General features: G+C 41.6%; 1 protein-coding gene across 1 annotated transcript in view; it reads right to left on the bottom strand.

The window, feature by feature from the left end:
• The window catches only part of LOC110532683 (glutamate receptor ionotropic, delta-1), a 344,048-nt gene that overhangs the window by 118,265 nt on the left and 201,634 nt on the right, over positions 1-24,149 (bottom strand). The window contains exon 3 of the mRNA XM_036985516.1: positions 17,765-18,049. Coding sequence (XP_036841411.1) covers positions 17,765-18,049 — 285 coding nt within the window. The remainder of the gene's footprint in view (positions 1-17,764; positions 18,050-24,149) is intronic.

Below are 24,149 nucleotides of genomic sequence, written 5' to 3'. Positions count from 1 at the left end.
GGTCAGTCTATGTCATGGAAAGAGCACAGGTTTCTAATGTTTTGTACTCTCAGTGCATATGCACATTCCAATAGCCTTTCTCAATATTTAAATGTTTTCACTTTTTTGTTTTCAAAGTAGATGTTAGTTTTAAAAGATGCCTGCAGTTTTTGCTAGTATTCTCTTTTTCTTGGTCAGTTGATGTTATTGATTGAGAAGATATTTGTTTTCACCTGGCATCACAGGTTTGTTGCTGATCAAGACAGGGATAGAAACCAGCAAAGGGTTCAGTCAAGAGGGACTGACGAGAGAAACAGTTGATAACAAAAGTGACCTGATTTGACTTCCACTGAAAACACCACAATGGTTTCTATTATCGTGCATTCAACCCAACAATGACATTCTTGCCTCTCGAGAGAGTCCCAGCACAGATCCAGTACAACACGTCTTCTAAACTGTCTCTTGGTTGTGGTCAAAAGTCTAATGTAAACACACTACTTCATATTTGTCAATGTCACTTCACTGCAAGACGGCAAGCAGAGTAGAGGAGAGGGTAGAATTAATCATTCACTTCGTTTTGCTGTTCTCTGTCTGCTTTGGTGACTGCAGAAGGCGTGATCTGTAAATGCAAACTGAAAGAAGTTAGTTTTTCGGTTGAAGCATTACGCTTCTTTACTCCTCAAAATGGACTCTATTTGTGGGCTTTTCAAAGTAAAAAACAGCAGAAACATCAGTGTACTCTGTTGATGATTCATGGTCCAAGAACAGGGATGAAAGTTGCAGGGATAGGACAGTATTTGCCAGACAGAGGTTATTTATATAAAACTTGTGTACTTCACTGTGTCCTTATTTCAACTACTGCACGTCCTTGCAATGCTACCAGTCTGGAAAGATGCAGGTCACTTCCCAAATAAAAAGCAGCATCAGTCTCCAAATGACAACTGTTGGAGATGTTTATACAGCACATGCATACATGGGATTTACAATCTACTTTGCATGAACATGCAAGAAAATATCATTTTCAAATTGTAATAATCTGGGTGGGACACTAGTCCTCTAGCACTTGTAGATAAACAATGTGGAAACTATCGCTAACACATTTTCACGTGAATATTCTAAAATATGCATTAAAAAAATATGCACATATTCACATCAGAGATGTTTCCATCAAATGAACTTGTTGAGAATAGAAAGCATTTTCATCTCTAATGATGGTTTTCCCATGAAAAAAGTTTGCCTTATATAGTGAGTGTGCCCACTCTGGTATTGTCATGTAGCCAACAGCTCACAGATACAGTGCTTGTAGGCCTATAAATCTAATATAATCAATATTTATTTGTCAAATGTCCCGAATACAACAAATGTAGTAGACCTTACTGTGAAATGCTTACTTATAAGCCCTTAACCAACAATGCAGTTAAGAAAATAAGAGGTAATCAAATATTTACTACATAAACGATAGTTTTAAAAAAAAGTAACACAATAAAATAACAACAACGAGGCAATATACAAGGGGTACTGGTACTGAGTCAATGTGCGGGGGTACAGGTTAGTTGAGGTAATTGAGGTAATATGTACATGTTACTATGCATAGATAATAAACAACAAGTAGGAGGGTATAGCCTACATGATGAGATTATTAGGGACAAAAGTATTTATTATTTATATTTGTCCAGCGGCAGCCAAGCATCGATGATCATGTCACCAGAATAAAACCCTCAATATTAATTGGAAAGGAGCATCACCTTGCACTTTCACCACCCTGTAAAGTTCATCCTCATTTCTTTAACCTGTAGCTGTAACGGATTTCCTCTTCTGAGGAGGAGTAGCAAGGATCTGACCAATACGCAACGTGGTAAGTGTCCTTGATACTTTAATAATCACTGAACACGAAAAAATACAAAAATAACAAAGTGAATGAAAACGAAAACCGAAACAGTCCTGAATGGTGACACAAACAACAGAACAGGACACAATCACCCACGAAACACAGGTGGGAAAAGGCTACCTAAGTATGATTCTCAATCAGAGACAACTAACGACACCTGCCTCTGATTGAGAACCATACCAGGCCAAACACAAAACACAACATAGAAAAAAAAACATAGACAACCCACCCAACTCACGCCCTGACCATACTAAAACAAAGACATAACAAAAGAACTAAGGTCAGAACGTGACAGTAGCCTAATAAACTGAATGCTTTCCCGGTGAGTCATAGTGGGAGGACCACACAACATGTCTTCTCATGACTCCAAGTTTACTTCGATATAATGGTTATTATATCAATATTTGTGCATATGTTTCCACCAACATTTCTCACATAATGAATTTTACAGACACAAAAAGATCCCACCTTGTCTAGCTTATTTTGTTTTGTCAACATTTGGAAAGATTACAGACAAATTAGCTTTTTCCATCAGGCCTGTCATGACATTTTTTATCATTTTATGTACTTTACTTGCATAAAAAGTTTGGAAACCTGGTTAGTAACACACATCATTTAACACTGTCTGAGTTTACCCCATAGGACACAAAACCAGCTGCTTTGACAGAGATAAAAGCAAACAGCCAAACAGTCAGTGTGACAACATTACTGTAGCAACTCTAGTCTAAACACAACATCCACTGACCGTAGCCATCTAAGGACAAACTCCCATTCTAGTCCATTTCAGCACTTCTGCAGAGATTCACTGCTACCGTAACAGATTCAAAGCTGAGATAGCCCAAATCCCCACTTCACTAGCTATCGATGCTCCATTAAAGCCTACATTCCAACAGAATAAGAACATGAGAGCTATACCAAATGCAATGGAGCTATGGGCTATGGACCAAAGTTTGATATCAAACTTATGTTTAGAATAGTGTTCATGTTTTTTCTGACTGCTTGACACAACTTTGGCCTGTTCAGGTTAGGCCAAGTCTTGGCACTATGATTTACACAATGTTAGAAAAGGAGCATGTCATATATACCACAGCTTAGTTCTTAAATCTTAATAACGGATTAGCCTACACACCAGAGGAGGCTGGTGTGGGGAGCCATAGGAGGACAGGCTCATTTTAATTGCTGGAATGGAATAAATACTTTTTTCCTCAATGAAGTATCTTTGACCTATAATGTCAAGACTAAATAATCCTGCAGCAACAAGATTTGAACGTAGTCCGTAATGTTGCATGATCGGAGGTTAGGCTATTAACTGGCCAAAAGTAGGCTACATGAAAAGTGCAATACTGTTAATATAACCAAGTTTACTGTGTTACTGTGGGTTTTCAGTGAATTTATGTAAATCACAAAGCTCATCATTGAGAGGAGGGGTGTTGTGGGATTAGTCGTGATACTTCAAGAAGAGGTGGGTTTTCAGAAGATAGGCAGGGACTCTGCTGTCCTAATGTCAGGGGGAAGCTCGTTCTACCATTGGGGTGCCAGGAGGGAGAAGAGATTTGACTGGGATGAGCGGGTGCTGACCCCCATATGGTCAAGAACCAGAGGTGTCCGAAAAGAGTGTTGGGGTGTAGGGTTTGAGCATAGCCTGCAGGTAGGGAGGGCGAAGCACCACTGCAGCAAAAGCTAACTCCTTACTCCACTCTTCTTTCGCTTTCATCAGCATTAGGCTACAACACATTGAGTCTGTTATTAAAGAATGTGAAACAGTATTGTCTATGTTTACTAATGCCTGATTGGGTTCATGAGTCTGTTATTAAAGAATGTGAAACAATGTGTATATTTACTGCTTTCTATTCAAGCATGTATGGTTTTAAATAGTGTTTTTATTTTCATTCATAAGGTCAGAACATTGTATATATAGCCTACAGAAATTAAATTAATTGTGTTCATATGGGCAGAATATTGTAGCCTAGACCTATATATATTTGTTCATATGAGCAGAATATTGTAGCCTAGACCTATATATATTTGTTCATATGAGCAGAATATTGTATATACATCTGTTTATATGGTTATGTTAAAGCTGAAGGCTATGTATTTTAGTTGTATCTATTTTTAACACCATCCATTAACACCAACCATTCACTATAAACAATGTATTTATGAATAAATAAGCTTGTTTGATGGGGCAAAAATAATTAAGCCTAAAACATTTATTTAAAATAACCCCCCCCCCCCCCCCAAAAAAAAAAAAAAAAAAAATCTACATTCCAATGTTGAATCTCTCATGCATATTTTTTTGATTGAAAATGGGAACAATGGGAGATGGACAAATACTGATTTCAAAACAACATGGATTACATTATAATTCATATTATCAAGACATGACGTAATTATCAAAATAGTTTTAAAAGATGCCCTTGCCTTAAAGTTGAACCTCGGATAGATCTTTAGTATAATAGCCTATACAGTCAACACAAAATATGGTATTCTGTTCTTTTGAAATAGAACAGAAATAGAACAGAAATAGAACATAATGACACTAAATTAAACATAGGCCAAATGGATTTTATGATATTGTCCTATATTACATTTAGTTATTAGACTCTTAAAATGTAAAGGAAAATACATACATTTTATATAATCATTTGATTTCTGTGGTCCAAATGTCATCATTTTTGTTTTCAGACGTTTTCCTTTGGTAGGCCTACCCATGTGTCCCTCCTTACTCGGAAAGCATGCTCATACCAAAGCTGATAATCATGACTTGATTGAATTGGAATTATGTGAATAATGATGATGACGGTGAGAGCCCAGTATAGCCTTACCCTTTAATCATAGGCTATTGTTACTTTGTGTCTCTAAAGTTACAATGTTTCAATTTCTATAGTCATGTGACAAATAATCTGTTTTAACTGAAACGTCTGCATGTTATATTTTCATAACTGATCAAAATTCGGTATGCTGTCGCCTATAGATCAGGGCTCTCCAACCTTGTTCCTGGAGAGCTACAGTCCTGTATGCTTTCGCTCCAACCCTAATCTAGCACACCTGTTTCTAATAATTAGCTGGTTTGTAAGCTGAATCAGGTTAGATACAACTGGGGTTGAAGTGAAAACCTACAGGAGAGTAGCTCTCCAGGATTAGGGTTGGAGAGCCCTGCTATAGATATTCTGCCCATATTAACACATTTTAGGGTCATTTAAAGAACAGCTATTGCATGATTTAATGAAAAGCAGCAAACAGAGACACACCATTGTTTCACATTCTTTAATAAAAGGCTAGACATATCTCAATGAAGTTGATTGCGCGAGAGGGTCTGTGCACTGCATAGTACCTTCCACAAAAAGGTTTTTTAGACAAAAAAACGCATAAGCTAGGGAGTGCAGTTCCTCTTGCTGCTCTGTAGGCAAGCACCGGGGTCTTGAAGTGGCAGCAATTTTTTTGACAGAACATCATTGGAAATACAGAAGACAAGTGTGCTTTGAGGAAATATATACAGACAAATCGTTATCAGTTCTGCACAAACACAACTTACATCACTGTTAGTTCCACCATTTTATCAAATCAAATCAAATCAAATCAAATGGTATTGGTCACATACACATATTTAGCAGGTTATTGCGGGTGTAGCGAAATGCTTGTGTTAATAGCTCCAACAGTGCAGTAGTATCTAAAAACAATTCACAACAATACACAAATCTAAAAGTAAAATAATGAAATTAAGAAATATATAAATATTAGATTGAGCAATTTCGGAGTGGCATTGAATAAACAGGAGAATATAATACAGTAAATACATATGAGATGAGTAAAGCAGTATGTAAACATTATTTAAACATTAAAGTGACTAGTGTTATTATTATTATTACTAGTGTTCCATTATTAAAGTGACAAGTGATTCCAAGTCTATGTATATAAGGCAGCAGCCGCTAAAGTACAGGGTTGCGTAACTGGGTGGAAGCCGGCTAGTGATGGCAAAGTCGTTAAAAGCATTAACATTCATATAATTAGTACATTTCGTGCATTCGGAAAGGTTTCAGACTCTTTGACTTTTTCTACATTTTGTTATATTACAGCCTTATTTTAAAATGGATTAAATTGTTTTTCCCCCTCATCAATCTACACACAATACCCCATAATGACGAAACAAAATCAGGTTTTTCAAAATGTTTGCATATTTATTTATTTTAAATCCTGAAATATCACGTTTACATAAATATTCAGACTTTTACTCAATACTTTGGTGAAGTACCTTTGGCAGTGATTACATCCTCGAGTCTTCTTGGGTATGATGATACAAGCTTGGCACACCTGTATTTGGGGAGTTTCTCCCATTCTTCTCTGCAGATCCTCTCAAGCTCTGTCAAGTTGGACGGGCCAAAGCGTTCAATCTTGGTTTCATCAGACCAGAGAATCTTGTTTATCATGGTCTGAGAGTCCTTTAAGTGCATTTTGGCAAACCCTCATGTACCTTTTAATGAGGAGTGGCTTTTGTCTGGCCACTACCATAAAGGCCTGATTGGTGGGGTGCTGCAGAGATGGATGTCCTGGAAGGTTCTCCCATATTCACAGTGGAACTCTGGAGCTCTGTCAGAGTGAAAATTGGGTTCTTGGTCACCTCCCTGACCAAGGCCCTTCTCTTCAGTTTGGCCGGGCGGCCAGTTCTAGGAAGAGTCTTGGTATTTCCAAACTTCTTCCAATTAAGAATGATGGAGGCCACTGTGTTCTTGTGGACCTTCAATGCTGCAGAAATTTTTTTCGTCAGATTTGTGCCTCGACACAATCATGTCTCAGAGCTTTATGGACAATTCCTTCGACCTTATGTCTTGGTTTTTGCTTTGACATGCACTGTCAGCTTTTGGACCGTATATAGACAGGTGTGTGCCTTTCCAAATAATTGGTTGCAGTCAAAACATTGAGTGTAATTGTCAGGGTTAACATAGCAGTGCTGTCACATACACTATATTAACGCTACAATAGGTTATCTGTCTTATATTTATATCTACATACCATATAGAAGCACCCTGCTACAGCTACAGTTCCCTCAACCCCCTCCACATATTTCATTGTCCTCAGTAATACTCTCCAGGTATTAATGTGCTGATTTGCTGCTTTGGTGAAAGACCTTCTAGAGCATCAATGGCCTGCTGCTTACTCCTCAGACTATAGATAGACAGGAGGCAGAAGAAGTGGAGAGGTGTTTAGACACGATCACACTCAGAGAACATTATATGTTCTTAAATCACTTGTCTTCTTTCCAGCGTGAGCAGCAATCTGAAGTAACTTGATAGGTGAAATAAATGTGTTGGAAACATAGGTCTTTCAACCATCAGTGCTCATCAGTGGAGGCTCCTCAGAGGAGAAAGCAGAGGACCATCTAACTTTGTGAATTTCTGAAAAATACAAATATCCTTTTTAGTTAAAACTACAGTAAATATATTCACGTCACCAAATAACTGATTAAAATACACTGTTTTGCAATGAACGTCTACAGAAGCCTCAACAACACCTTCTAGGGTAGCACCATGGTTTAGCCGGAGGACAGCAATTTTCCATCCTCCTCTGGGTACATTGACTTCTATACAAAACCTAGGAGGATCATGGTTTTCATCCCCTTCCATAGACTTACACAATAATTAAGACGACTTGAGAACGTCCTCCAACCTATCAGAGCTCTTGCAATATGAACTAACATTTGCTCAATCCAATCAAAGGATCAGAGAATGAATGTAGTACTAAACACATAAGCTACAGCTAGCTAGCACTGCAGTGCATAAAGTGTGGTGAGTAGTTGACTCAAAGACAATAGTTGAACACTTTTTAAAATATACATTTCTACAAAAATTAAGGAGAAGCAACAGAGAGAAAGAGAGAGAGCGAGAGAGAGACATTTCGTTGTATATGTTTTCTTCTTAATTTACCTTTCACTTACTTAGCTAATGCATCTAATTTAGCCTACTCAACAACCTGACTCAAACAGAGATGAATGCTATTTATGTTAGTTAGCTGGCTAAGGCTATCCAACACTGCAACTCTTCCAAGTCAAGGTAAGCTTCTGGTTTTATTAATTTATTGCCACCGGCCTGCCGGTGTAACTGCTAACCTGCTTGATCTAGACTGTACTGCGTGATTGTTTGCATCTATTAGACTGTGGGTTTAGTAACGCGTTCTAGTTTTTTGACTAAAACGTTAATATGCTGACAATGTGTAGCGGTTAGCTGTTATGGTATTACGTTTTTGCACCTCTTCACAGACAGCTGTTGTGTTGTACACTGATGTCCATAAGTGAAGGGAAAAGGTGAGTGGAGGAGAGCAAGCAGATGCGAGAAGGAATTATACAATGAGCAAAGTGATAATGCTGTATGTGGCTGCTATGAAAGTGAACTGTGTACACATCTAGTAGCCTAAACTTATCGATGTTACATTGAGCTGGGTGAATGGAATATGAATGACCATCATCCAATATACTGTAATAGAAATAAGGCCATGCTCATAAAAAATGTATAGTCCTCCCTAATCTTGAACGGAACTGACCGCCACTGATGCTCAGGCAGGGTAGGTGACAAGTAAAGCAAGCAGGTCAACACAATCAGGATACAGTTCTAAAGTGGCTATCACACTTGCGGAACTAGCAGAACTGTCAACCACCCTGTGATATCCAATAAACAAGAGATTCCCAAACTTTTTATAGTCCCGTACTCCTTCAAACATTTGACCTCCAGCTGCGTACAATTTTGCCATAATTGTAAGCCTGCCACAAACACAATATACATTTATTAAACATCAAATCAAATCAAATTTCATTTGTCACATACACATGGTTAGCAGATGTTAATGCGAGTGTAGCGAAATGCTTGCACTTCTAGTTCCGATCGTGCAGTAATATGTAGCAAGTAATCTTACCTAACAATTTCACAACAACTACCTTATACAAACAAGTGTAAAGGAATGAATATGTACATAAAAATATATGAATGAACGATGGTCGAACGGCATAGGCAAGATGCAGTATAGAGTACAGTATATAGATATGAGATGAGTAATGTAGGGTATTTATTACATCCATTTTTTCATTATTAAAGTGGCTAGAGATGAGTCAGTATGTTGGCAGTAGCCACTCAATGTTAGTGATGGCTGTTTAAACCTGATACAGCTAGACGTTCCGCTAGCGTAACATCCAGTGAAATTGCAGAGCGCAAAATTCTTCTTGTTAATCCAGCCACCGCCAGATTTCAAAAAGGCTTGACGGCGAAAGCAGACCATGCGATTATCTGAGGACAGCACTCCATCATACAAACACATGAAAATCCTATTTCAACTGTGCAGGTGCGACACCAAAGTCAGAAATAACCATATAATTCATGCCTTACCTTTGAAGATCTTCTTCTGTTGGCACTCCAATACGTCCCAGAAACATCACAAATGGTCCTTTTGTTCGATAAATTCCTTTGTTATATCCCCAAAATGTCAATTGTCTGAGGACATGGCTGGGGATGCCGTCTGGGCCGGCAGCCCTGCGAGGGTTAACACATTTACATGTTTTACTAATGTTGGCTGCAGTGAAGGAGAGCCCGCAGGTTTTGGTAGCGGGCCTCATCAGTGGCACTGTATTGTCCTCAAAGTGAGCAAAGAAGTTGTTTAGTTTGTCTGGGAGCAAGACATCATGGTCCTCGACAGGGCTGGTTTTCCTTTTGTAGTCTGTGATTGACTGTAGACCCTGCCACATACCTCTCTCTCATAAGAATGAGTGTGAGTTTTTGTCACAACCCGGCTCGTGGGAAGTGGCAAAGAGCTCTTATAGGACCAGGGCACAAATAATAATATTATAATAATCAATGATTTTTCTCTTTATTTAACCATCTTACATATAAAATCGTATTTGTTCATTGAAAATGGTGAATACCTCACCACAGGTTAATGAGAAGAGTGTGCTTGAAAAGATGCACATAACTCTGCAATGTTGGATTGTATTGGAGAGAGTCTCAGTCTTAAATAATTTCCACACACAGTCTGTGCCTGTATTTAGTTGTCATGCTAGTGAGGGCCGAGAATTCACTCTCACATAGATACATGGTTGCAAAGGGCATCAGTGTCTTGATAGCGCGATTTGCCAAGACAAGATACTCTGAGCGCAGGCCAATCCAGAAATCTGACAGTGGCTTCTGATTAAATTCAATTTTTATAGAACCGCTTGTTGCAATTTCTATGAGGCTCTCTTGTTCAGAAATCGGTAATTGGAATGGAGGCAGCGCATGAAAGGGATAACGGATTCAGTTGTTTGTGTCATCAGTTTTGGGAAAGTACCTGCGTAATTGCACACCCAACTCACACAGCTGCTTCATTATATCACATTTGACATTGTCCATAAGCTTGAGTTCATTTGCACACAATAAAATCATACAATGATGGAGAGACATGTGTTGTCCTTGTTAATGCAGACAGAAAAGAGCTCCAACTTCTTAATCATAGCCTCAAGTTTGTCGCGCATATTGAATAGAGTTGAGGAGAGTCCCTGTAATCCTAGATTCAGATCATTCAGGCGAGAAAAAACATCACCCTTATAGGCCAGTCGTCTGAGAAACCCGTCATCATGCAAGCGGTCAGACTTGTGAAAATTATGGTCAGTAAAGAAAACCTTAAGCTTGTCTCTCAATTCAAAAAAACGTGTCAATACTTTGCCCCTTGATAACCAGCGCACTTCTGTATGTTGTAAAAGCCTTACATGGTCGCTGCACATATCACTGCAAAATGCAGAAAAGTTCAGAAAAGTTCAGTGGCCAAAATTACCATTTTCACTGTAGTGTCCAAAACTTCTTTCAAGCGGTCAGGCATTCCCTTGGCAGCAAGAGCCTCTCGGTGGATGCTGCAGCAGTGTATCCAAGTGGCGTCGGGAGCAACTGCTTGCACGCTCGTTACCATTCCACTAGGTCTCCCTGTCATGGCTTTTGCGCCATCATTACAGATACCAACATGAGCAGCAGCTACGTTTGGCTACATACAGACCGTTAGTGGAATTCCTGCGAGAGAGTAACGGTTAATGTGATTGGATGTTACATATTTGACTAGGGTATTTGACATTGTGTTGTTATGTTCACCCAAATGCATAGCCCCATTGGAAAATATCAATGGATACATTTTTTTTTTTTTGAATCACCTTTTGTGTTTGGCGTACCCCCGACAGCATTGCGTGTACCCCAGGCAAAGCCTCACCCAAATGTGTAGCCCCATTGTAAAATAGAAATGGACAGTTTTTTAAATTTTTTAAATGTAAATCACATTTTTATTTGGCGTACCCCCTACGGCATCGCATTGTAGCCTCTCCAGTTTGGGAATACCTGCTTTAGACCAAATCTCCCAGCAAATAACAAGTGTACTGCACTGCAATCGACAAAGCCCAAGAGTATTTCAGTCTTCACTCCACTTAAATTGGCTAAATCAATCACCCATTTACTTCAGTGAGCTAACTTGCATGCACTAATCATTCCTCACCAGCTCAATTATTACTTTAAATTCAACATCTCTGTTCCCTGACTAAAACTTTGAATCTACTGAACACAGCCTCATGACATATTTGTCTTTGCATTAAGTTTTTGGTAAAAAATGGGTCGGCACTGACAGTATTTAGACTGCTCTGAAATACCTGTTCGAATTAGATAATACATTTTTTAATTGAGTTAAAGGAATGTGGATGTCAGGGTTGCTGATCTTAATGAGCATAATTAGCTAAGAAGACCTCAAAAAAGGTCTCCTTATTCATTATTTAACACTAATGGGGCCTGGTTAAACTCAGAATTAACATGTTGGCTAGTCATACTTCTTGTGTCCTCTTATCCCTGATTATTTGCATCTTATTCAGCCAAAATGCCATGACTACCTCTTGAGTTGAGTTATAACAGGAAAACGAATACACAATCATCTGTATGAAAGGTGTCTACTGAAAGTGTGTGAAGCATGAGTCCATGATAAGGTATCCCTACCACAGGTAGCAGTCTAGTGTCAAACAGCTATGCATGTGTGTACAACTTCTGTACAACAGTTAGTGCCCTCAGCGATTCATTGCTCATTCTAATGCTTGCCGTGTTCTAAAAGTGGGTCAAAAAAGGTCTAGCCTAAAGGGAGTTATAGGTGAGATTTATGAAATAGAAATAAGGATATGAGAAAACAGAAATGCGCTCTGATGTCATAATGTCATCATGCAGCTAATGAAGACGAGCTTGTCCAAGTACAGTGTCAAGAGTGCAATCTGTTATTGCTCTTTTCCCTGTGGCCATAGTATGAAATGCACAAGCAATCAAGGTTTCAACTAGCCCAGGCAGCCGATAGTGGGCGCTAGATCTGCACTATCATCAGGGATTGATGTGCCCAGCTAGTAATACACTCGTACTCTTTGTGTACCGGCTTGTACATAAAGAATCCTCCATTCAGGCTGCAAAGGCATCATTTCCCTCCTTAACTAGCTTTAATGGCGGGAAGTAAAAAAAAACAACTGGAAAGATACAGTAAGTGTACTGTTTTTATAAAACACAATTTCCCACCACTCTTTTCGTTTTTCTGACAACTTAGGATGTTGCACACCATGTTTAGCCCACTATCGGCTGCCTAGGATAGGTTTCAACTAACAAATGCACACATGAAAAACGTACATTCCATCTAACCCAATCAGCGTGCAGTGCATAAAAACACAAATAAAATGACAGATTACACCTTTACTATTAACATGACCAAGGATTTACCACAACGTTTGGGCAATCAACATGAATGTGATGCTGGAAACGTTTGAAAATGTTATGAATCGCTAAACACTGATCTTTATAACTCGTTATGGAGGTCCCTGATATATTATTTACCTATACTGTGATATGAGGAGATGTACTATTGATATTATGCTGATAACACCATGAGAGCCTGTAGTGATGATCGTTTATGAAGTGATTTCATTGGATTGATTTACAGATGTTGACAGGGAGTAATATTTAAACTATGCTTCAGTAGCACCTAAAACAACTTAATAATGAAACTGTAATTAAAGGCATTGGAGCAGAAATTCTGAGCTCAAAAATATTTTCATCCTGGCAGTTCAGATGTGCCGTTCATTGTAAACAGAACATACTAATGAGTGCAATTGGAATCAATGGCTCTAGAAACTACCTTCAACTTCTTTCAAAATGCACACAGAGACATAAAAATGGTATCCGTGAATTAACCTGTCCCTGGGTAAGGACACCGAACAAAAATATAAACACAACCTGTTTTATTTTTACTAGGCAAGTCAGTTAAGAACAAATTCTTATTTTACAATGATGGCCTACCCCAGCCTTAACCCAGACAATTGTGCATCACCTTATGGGAATCTCAATCATGGTGGGTTGTGACACAGCATGGGATCAAACCAGGGTCTGTAGTGATGCCTCTAGCACTGATATTCAATGCCTTAGACTGCTGCACCACTCGGGAGCCTTTTACAACACATGTAAAGTGTTGGTCCCGTGTTTCATGAGTTGAAATAAAAGATCCCAGTGCCCAAATTTGTTTACATCCCTGTTAGTGAGCATTTATCTTTTGCCAAGATAATCCATCCACCTGACAGATGTGGCATGTCACAAAGCTGATTAAACAGCATGATCATTGCACAGGTGCACCTTGTGCTGGGGACAATAAAAGGCCACTCTTAAATGTGCAGTTTTGTCACACAACACAATGCCACAGATGTCTCAAGTTTTGAGAGAGCGTAAAATTGGGATGATGACTGCAGGAATGTCCACAAGAGCTGTTGCCATAAGCCGCCTCCAACATTGTTTTGGAGAATTTAGCAGTACGTCGAACCGGCCTCACAACTGCAGATCAAGTGTAAGCATGCCAGCCCAGGACCTTCACATTTGGCTTTTTCACCTGCAGGATCATCTGAGACCAACCACCCGGGCAGCTGATAAAACTGTGGGTTTGCACAACTGAAACATTTCGGCACAAACTGTCGGAAACCGTCTCTGGGAAGCTCAGCTGCGTGCTCGTTGTCCTCACCAGGGTCTTGACCATACTGCAATTTGGCGTCGAAACCCACTTCAGTGGGCAAATGCTCCCCTTCGATGGCCACAGGCATGGTTGAGAAGTGTGCTCTTCACATTTTCAACTGTACCGGGCAGATGTGTAAGGCATACTGCGTGTATGGCGTCGTATGACAAGCAGTTTGCTGGGTGCTCCATGGTGGCAGTTGGGTTATGGTATGGGCAGGCATAATCTACGGACAACAAACACAATTGCATTTTATCGATGGCAATTTGAATACACAGTGATAGCGTGAAGAGATCCTGAGGCCCATTGTCGTGCCATCACCTTGTTTCAGCATATTAATGCACAGCTCCATGTCGCAAGGATCTGCACACAATTCCTGGAAGCTGAAAATGTGCCAGTTCTCTCATGGCTGCACACTCACCAGACATATCACCAATTGAGCATGTTTGGGATGCTCTGGATGGATGTGTACGACAGCTTGTTCCAGTTCCCGCCAATATCCAGCAACTTGGCACAGCCATTGAAGAGGAGTGAGACAACACCCCACAGGCCACAATCAACAGTCTGATCAAATCAAATCAAATCAAAGTTGATTTGTCACGAGCGCTGAATACAACAGCTGTAGACCTTACAGTGAAATGCTTACTTACAGGCTCTAACCAATAGTGCAATAAAGGTATTAGGTGAACAATAGATAAGTTAAGAATTAAAACAACAGTAAAAAGGCTATATACAGTAGCGAGGCTATAAAAGTGACATACATACAGACACCGGTTAGTCGGGCTGATTGAGGTAGTATGTACATGTAGATATGGTTAAAGTGACTATGCATATATGATGAACAGAGAGTAGCAGTAGCGTAAAAGAGGGGTTGGCGGGTGGTAGGTGGCAGGACACAATGCAGATAGCCGTTTAGCCAATGTGTGGGAGCACTGGTTGGTCGGCCCAATTGAGGTAGTATGTACATGAATGTATAGTTAAAGTGACTATGAATATATGATAAACAGAGAGTAGCAGCAGGGTAAAAAGAGGGGTCCGGGTAGCCATTAGATTACCTGTTCAGGAGTCTTATGGCTTGGGGGTAAAAACTGTTGAGAAGCCTTTTTGTCCTAGACTTGGCACTCTGGTACCGCTTGCCATGCGGTAGTAGAGAGAACAGTCCATGACTGGGGTGGCTGGGGTCTTTGACAATTTTTAGGGCCTTTCTCTGACACCGTCTGGTGTAGAGGTCCTGGATGGCAGGCAGCTTAGCCCCAGTGATGTACTGGGCCATACGCACTACCCTCTGTAGCGCCTTGCGGTCGGAAGCCGAGCAATTGCCGTACCAGGCAGTGATGCAACCATGCTCTCAATGTTGCAGCTGTAGAACCTTCTGAGGATCTCCGGATCCACGCCAAATATTTTTTGTTTCCTGAGGGGGAATAGGCTTTGTCTTGCCCTCTTCAAGGCTTTCTTGGTGTGTTTGGACCATTCTAGTTTGTTGTTGATGTGAACACTAAGGAACTTGAATCTCTCAACCTGCTCCACCACAGCCCCGTCGATGAGAATGGGGGCGTGCTTGGTCCTCCTTTTCCTGTAGTCCACAATCATCTCCTTAGTCTTGGTTACGTTGAGGGATAGGTTGATATTCTGGCACCACCCGGCCAGGTCTCTGACCCTTCTCCCTATAGGCTGTCTCGTCATTCGTTGTCGGTGATCAGGCCTACCACTGTTGTGTTGTCTGCAAACTTAAGGATGGTGTTGGAGTCGTGCCTGGTCGTGGGTGAACAGGGAGTACAGGAGGGGACTGAGCACGCACCCCTGGGGAGCTCCAGTGTTGAGGATCAGCGTGGCAGATGTGTTGCTACCTTCCCTCACCACCTGGGGGCTGCCCGTCAAGAAGTCCAGGATCCAGTTGCAGAGGGAGGTATTTAGTCCCAGGATCCTTAGCTTAGTGATGAACTTTGAGGGTACTATGGTGTTGAACGCTGAGCTGTAGTCAATGAATTGCGTTCTCACATAGGTGTTCCTTTTGTCCATGTCGGAAAGGGAAGTGTGGAGTGCAATAGAGATTAGAGATCCACAGCATCGTCTGTGGATCTGTTTGGGTGGATTGCAAATTGGAGTGTGTCTAGGGTTTCTGGGATAATGGTGTTGATGTGAGCCATTACCAACCTTTCAAATCACTTCATAGCTACGGACGTGAGTGCTACTGGTCTGTAGTCATTTAGGCAGGTTGCCTTTGTGTTCTCGGGCATAGGGACTATGGTCCCTGTTTGTGGAGAACATGTGATCTAGAATTATTTTCCCTCTGGTTGCACATTTAACATGTTGATAGTAATTTGGTAGAACTGATTTAATTTTCCCTGCATTAACGTCTCCGGCCACTAGGAACACCACCTCTGAGTGAGTGGTTTCCTGTTTGCTTATTTCCTTATACAGCTGACTGAGTGCGGTCTTAGTGCCAGCATCTGTCTGTGGTTTTAAATAAACAGCCACGAAAAGTAGAGCTGAAAACTATCTAGGCAAGTAGTGTTGCCTGCAATTTATCACAATATACTCCACTTCAAGCGAGCAAAATCTAGAGACCTCCATAGATTTCATGCACCAGTCGTTGTTTACAAATATGCACAGACTGCCCCCCCTCGTCTTACCGGAGTGTGCTGTTCTATCTTGCCAGTGTAGCGTATATCCCGCTAGCTGAATGTGTAAAGGAGATGTGTCGCACTGGATGAGGCAAATGGTAGTCACACCAGATACTGACTGGTTTTCGCCCCTACCATAATATGCATATCTGTATTCCCAGTCATGTGAAATCCATAGATTAATTGAATTAATTTAAATTGACTGATTTCCTTATATGAACTGTAACTCAGGAAAATCTTTGAAATTGTTGCATGTGGCGTTTTTATTTTTGTTCAGTGTAAATAATGTTGCACTATCCCTTTAAAAATTTATCAGCTTTGTGCATTGTCCAAAACAACAATATCATATTAAGGGAAGAAAACAAATCCTATTGATTACTGCTAGTTGGCTACTGCGGTTATGGTCATCATCATCATCATCATCATCATCATCATCCTCATCCTTAATATTGTACTGGCCTTCCCCATTGGAGAACTGGGTTTTAGAAGGTCACACATACAAAAAATAAAACCTGTAATGGTCACACAACACTCCACTCACCCTATACCCCACCTCTCACCCCCACTCACCCTATACTCCCCCCCTCTCCCCCACTCACCCTATACCCCACCCCTTTCCACACTCACCCTATACCCCACCTCTCACCCCCACTCACCCTATGCTCCACCCCTCTCCCCAACTCACCCTATACCCCACCCCTTTCCACACTCACCCTATACCCTACCCCTTTCCTCCACTCACCCAATACCCTGCCCCTTTCCCCCACTCACCCTATACCCTACCCCTTTCCCCCACTCACCCTATACCCTACCCCTTTCCCCCACTCACCCTATACCCTACCCCTTTCACCCACTCACCCTATACCCCACCCCTTTCCCCCACTCACCCTATACACCACCCCTTTCCCCCACTCACCCTATACCCTACCCCTTTCCCCCACTCACCCTATACACCACCCCTTTCACCCACTCACCCTATACCCCACCCCTTTCCCCCACTCACCCTATACACCACCCCTTTCCCCCACTCACCCTATACCCTACCCCTTTCCCCCACTCACCCTATACACCACCCCTTTCCCCCACTCACCCTATACACCACCCCTTTCCCCCACTCACCCTATACTCCACCCCTTTCCCCCACTCACCCTAAACTCCACCCCTCTCCCCCACTCACCCTATACCCTACCCCTTTCCCCCACTCACCCTATACTCCACCCCTCTCCCCCACTCCCCCTATACCCTACCCCTTTCCCCCACTCACCATAGTCAGAATCATAGAAGATGATGAACTTCTGCCAACGCAGCTCAGTGACCAGGGTGAGCATGACGTCGTTGAGGCGTACAGGCGGGCGGGCGGCCAGGGTGTAGCTCTCCCCGTCAGGACTTGGGTTGAGGTGGCAGGCGGTGCGAGGCGTGCCCTGGCCGTTTCTCTGAATAAACAGGTGGGGTATGTGCATGGCGTCGGTCAAGGACTGGAGGGCGTTGGCGGATGCACAGCCTGTAGATGTTACCAGTGCCAGTATGCCCTGGTTCATCAGCTCACAGGCTAAAGAGGGACAAGGATGAGAGGGACATGATGAGACAAACTTCAGACAATCCAATTAGACAGCATAGAGCACGTGGAACCAGTACTAGTCAAATGAAAGTAGTGCGTTCTGTTTGTAGAAATAACAAAGATAAAGATGGAGATAATAAAATGCCCCTTGAAGATCAAACAAGGGAATTTAGAAGGGACTTATGGCTTCAGAAATTATGTGAGGTGGACGGGCCGCAGTTAAAGGGCAGGTCAGGATAGAGCTCAGCAGTGCAGGACATTGGTAGGGTAGGACCCAGTAGGGCAAGGCAGGACATGGGCAGAGAAAAGTAGAGCAGGCCAGGGTATGGGCAGGAAAGGAACTGAGGGCACATACAGCCATGGGCACTGGGACAACAGGAAGAGGATGGGTGAAAGGGTGGGTAGGGCCTTTAGAAAAGTAAACAAAACATCCCTTTAATATCACCAAAAAAATGCACAAGTACTACAGCAAGTTAAGTAATAAATCCCTCTTTCCCTTTTGCATCCCCCTCACCCCTCCCCACCCCCACCCCCACCACCACAGAAACATGTCATCTCTGAAATCTGTGTCACCCAGATTAACATACAAATCCATTTTTGTAATATTTGTAGTTTCTGACATAGTTGGTCCAGCCACCACTTCCTCCTGCTGTTTGTTTATGTGTGTGTGCTTTGGAGAAAATCTCAGTAAGATCTTTTAAAAAAGTTCAAGTTGTCTGTTGGGACGAATTACTGAGGGTACAGTAAAATATTTATACAGAGTCTTAACATCTATGGCTTCAAATTTACCCTGATAAGCTGCCCATTATAAGTAGTAGTAAATATTTTATGAATGTTGCACATCTGTCAGTGAGCGTCTGGTTATAAAGTGTGAGCTTGGAGGCATTAAAACATATAAAATGTACATTTACCAGTGCTTGAAAGCTGCTGTCTGCCAAGTACACAAGTGGATGTCTTTGTTAAAATATAAAATAAAATGTACCGTCATAAGTTGAAAAAGTTTGGTTCGAGTGTAGGAGCTGTAGATCTTCCAAACTTCACACAATCTCACACTCTCACCTACACACATAAACTCATAGGAGACACCTAAAGTATAAGTCTAATTAACAGGGGACTCTCATTCCGTCTTAATAAGGCAGGAAACCTTCAGTCAACCAGGCCTTGGGTTAATGAATACTTGTCTTGCATCAATGAGTATAGTCAGTGCACCTGATCATTTCATGAGTAAAGGTACTGCTCTCTGCCCCCATAAAATGTATAAATAGCTGTCCGGTCAACTAAATAGGTCCTCTCCCAAGCAGGCAGATTTTACACTGAATTTCAGAGTCTAGTATCACCAGAAAATATTCTGTGCAATCTAAAACTTCTGCAGCAAATTCCAGACTAGAGAAATGAGGAGCTTTATTTGTGGCTGATGGTAGAGCCGTATCTGTGTAGAGTTACAATCTATACATACCAAATATAATCCTCTACTACTAATCTTATTTGAACACGAAAAACATGATCACCACATTTGGAATTCAAGTCAACATTTGTCATATAGTCAACAGGCCTCTTTTTATCCTTTATCTGAGCACAAACAAAGCGCTAATGGAATGCAACAGTAATTAAATGTGTGCCCACTGTTTGTTAAAAATCACCCAATTAAGTGTAATCTCTTTGAAATGCTTAGAGAGACTCGCATGCTCATAATGACGTGAAATCCAAAACAAAAGCATTACAATGCACAAAGACCAGCCACCTAGAACAATACAGAAGGTTAAACAATGACGAATGACTACAGAGCACGGAGTGTGGTTACACATGACAAAAGGGAGAAAGAAACTATAGCTGGACAAAAAATGCATCAGAAATCAGGAAGATCAGCTATGGCAATGTTGCTCTGATCTGCCAAGCAGCACACAAGGATGGGGGGGGGGGGGGCATAGGATGAGGAAGGGGGCGACTGTGGATGGAGTCATACTAGGATGCTGGCGTGGAGGGACTATTAATGTGACAAATGGGACATTTATCTGCCGACTCCCAGCACAGGACTACATTAAGCCATTGTAAATCAGGAGCACTGGGGCAACTAAAGAGCGTGATGAGGGGTTGAAAATAGAGAAGGAAGAGAGTGAAAGAGAGAGTGAGGAGAGAGAGAGACAATCGGGGAGATATAAATGGAAATTCTTGAAATGACAGGACCAAAAACAGCAGGAGGGTGAGAGAAGGAAATGGGGGAAACAGAGAAATTGATGAGAGAGGGAGAGATGGACTTGACTACCAAACAAGGTACTTGGAGGCATTTAGGGGAATGAGGAACCTATTTTCCCAGAGGCACCTTCACATTCGAATGAATCACCCATGACCTGAACCCTCAGCAGCTCAAAGTCCCTTTGTACTCCCCACTGGCTTGGCAAACACAAGTTCAGTTGGACAGTTTAGTAGAGGAAGTCAGTGGTTGAAATGACAGCACAGAAAGTACAAAACATTTAAGTCAATTAGTTTTCTACATTAATTGCAGTTAATTATTAGAATATTCAATCAAATTGTATTTTTCACATGCATGACCTCTGTGTGCAATAATCGTGTTTAATATCATTTTTGAATGACTACTTTATCTCTGTTCCCCACACATACAATTATGTGTAAGGTCCCTCAGTCAAGCAGTGAATTTCAAAAACAGATTCAACCACAAAGACCAGAGAGATTTTCTAATGCATCGCACAGAAGGGCACCTATTGAGCAGCTGTAGACAAGAATCACTTTACCCCTACCTACATGTACAAATTACCTCGACTAAAGTGTACCCCCGCACATTGACTCAATAGTTTATTTAGTAAACATTTTCTTAACTCTATTTCTTGAACTGCGTTGTTGGTTAAGGGCTTGGAATTAAGCATTTCATGGTATATTCGGCACATGTGACAAATACAATTAGTTTTGATTGACCCACTCCAATTTGCATACCTCCCCAACAGATCCACAGATGATGCAATCTCTATTGCACTCCACACTGCCCTTTCCCACCTGGACAAAAGGAACACCTACGTGAGAATGCTATTCATTGACTTCAGCTCAGCGTTCAACTCCATAGCGCCCTCAAAATATCACTAAGCTAAGGACCCTGGGACTAAACACCTCCCTCTGCAACTGGATCCTGGACTTCTTGACAGGTCACCCCAAGGTGGTAAGGGTAGGTAAAAACACATCTGCCACGCTGATCCTCAACATGGGGCCCCTCAGCGGTGCATGCTCAGTCCCCTCCTGTGCCTCCTGTTCACCCATGAATGCATGGCCAAGCACGACTCCAACACCATCATTAAGTTTGCCGATGACAAAACAGTGGTAGGCCTGATCACCGACAATGATGAGACAGCCTATAGGTAGGAGGTCAGAGACCTGGCAGTGTGGTGCCAGGATAACAACCTCTCCCTCAACATGATCAAGACAAAGATCGTGGACTATAGGAAAAGGAGGGCCGAGCACATCCCCATTCTCATCGACGGGGCTGTAGTGGAGCAGGTTGAGAGTTTCAAGTTCCTTGGTGTCCACATTACCAAAGAACTATCATGGTCCAAAAAAAAGTTATACAGCTGCACCTTCGAGAGCATCCTGACTGGTTGCATCACAACCTGGTATGGCAACTGCTCGGCCTCCGACCGCAAGGCACTACAGAGGGTAGTGTGTATGGCCCAGTACATCACTAGGGCCAAGGTTTCTGCCACCCAGGACCTATATACCAGGCGGTGTCAGAGGAAAGCCCTAAAAATGGCCAAAGACTCCAGCCTAGTCATAGACTGTTCTCTCTGCTACCGCACAGCAAGAGCCAAATCTAGGTCCAAAAGGCTTCTTAACAGCTTCTACCCCAAAGCCATAAGACTTCTGAACAGCTTATCAAATGGCTACCCGGACTTTTTAAATTGACCCCCCCCACCCCCTTTTTACACTGCTGCTACTCTCTTTTTATTATCTATGCATAGTCACTTTACCTACATGTACTGTACATATTACTTTAATTGGGGTGGCAGGGTAGCCTAGTGGTTAGAGCATTGGACTAGTAACCGGAAGGTTACAAGTTCAAATCCCTGAGCTGATAAGGTACAAATCTGTCGCTCGGCCCCTGAACAGGCAGTTAACCCACTGTTCCTAGGCCGAAAATAAGAATTTGTTTTTAACTGACTTGCCTAGTTAAATAAAGGTAAAAAAAAATTTACATTTACTAACCTGTGCCCCCTGCACATTGGCTCTGTACCGGTACCCCCTGTATATAACCTTATTATTGTGGCTCTTTAATTATTAGTTATTTTTTTACTTCAGTTTATTTTAGTAACTGTTCTGCCTGAGACCTGTTCACCGGACGTGCTATCTGTCCCAGACCTGCTGTTTTCAACTCTCTAGAGACAGCATGGGCGGTAGAGATACTCTGAATGATCGGCTATGAAAAGCCAACTGACATTTACACCTGAGGTGCTGACTTGTTGCACCCTCGAGAACTACTGTGATTATTATTATTTGACCATGCTGGTAATTTATGAACATTTCAACATCTTGGCCATGTTCTGTTATAATCTCCACCCGGCACATTCAGAAGAGGACTGGCCACCCCTCATAGCCTGGTTCTTCTCTAGGTTTCTTCCCAGGTTTTGGCCTTTCTAGGGAGTTTTTCCTAGCCACCGTGCTTCTACACCTGCATTGCTTGCTGTTTGGGGTTTTAGGCTGGGTTTCTGTACAGCACTTTGAGATATCAGCTGATGTAAGAAGGGCTATGTAAATACATTTGATTTGATTTAGTAAATTATTTCTTAACACTTATTTGTCTTAAAATTGCATTGTTGGTTAAGGGTTAGTAAGTAAGCATTTCACTGTAAGGTTGTGTTTGGCACAGGTGACAAATAAGTGTTCCAAAAACACATACTTTCACATGATTTCACATGTGAAATTTCACATGAAATTATGTGTTTTTTCTGTAAGGGTCAGTGTAAAAAGAAGATGCTGTGTTCATTTTCTCCTGGAATAAAGGCTATACAAATATTTCAGTCACATTACAGACAAGCCTCTCTCTAACATTCAGAGGTCTTCAGAGGCACTGGCAAGGATGATAATGATGGAATAATGACTCCTAAATGTTCTCACTAGGGTGGACGACCCTGTCATTCATATGCCGCGAGTATCTGACTCTTCATGTCCGTTCAACTGCAGGCCTTATTCCGGAACTCCGTCAGGGTTTCAACTTACTGTTGAGAGTTAGAATAGTAGAATACACAAGGTGCAATTTATAAATTTGGTAGTGCATCAGCAGTTTTTCTCTTCTGATGTCAGTCACTGACCGTCTCTCAATTTGCCCATGTCAGCTAACATTGTTTAAATTGTAAGTTAGTCTTGCGGCCAGCTATCTCAACTTGTAGTAATCATGGTTGAATTACCGACCGGGGGGCCCCATTGATTTTGCTAGTCACTCTCAGTCAGGTGTCACATTAAAAACTGCAAACAGTTCTCTCCCTCCTATGGCAAAATGTGTAGAATGGCAGGAAATGGCAGGAAATTAGCTGTAAAACTGAAAATGTGTAGAATTCCATGGAATTAACTCTAAAACTTAGAATTTTGCTTATAGCCCCCAAAACTTGAGCGCTGACTGTATGTGTGGGTATGGATGTGGGAACGCAGACCCGCGAGCCACTGCGGCCCCCCCATGATGAGTTTCAGATTTTTTGTGGCGCCCACCCCCATCAAAGTTACCCATCCCTGTTTTAAGTACTATGGCAAGATGTTTTCAGCATGGGTAGAAAACCTTAACCGTCAAAAAAGCAATAATGCATTTGTGTGGGGGGGTGAATTTCAAACACACCTAATAAACACAGTGCATGTCATTAGTCTGGCTGTGGCGATGGATTACATTTTGTCTGCCGGTGATTGTCAAGCAAATAACTTTTGGTCTCAAGGTAATTGACAGTTAATTAACATATACAGATTTAGCATCTCCTGACATCCACTACAAGCCACTGATGCAGACCTTTGGAACATCTACATTTTAAAAAGTCTAATATATCCATGTAATATAGCCTACACCTTCACAATAAACCTATTATTTATTTTAGACAGGTCTAAAGAA

This window comes from Oncorhynchus mykiss, chromosome 1 (assembly GCF_013265735.2).
Source record: "Oncorhynchus mykiss isolate Arlee chromosome 1, USDA_OmykA_1.1, whole genome shotgun sequence".
NCBI lineage: Eukaryota > Metazoa > Chordata > Actinopteri > Salmoniformes > Salmonidae > Oncorhynchus > Oncorhynchus mykiss.
Note: the sequence above shows the minus strand (reverse complement) of the source record. Positions and strands in the feature narration are given on the sequence as shown.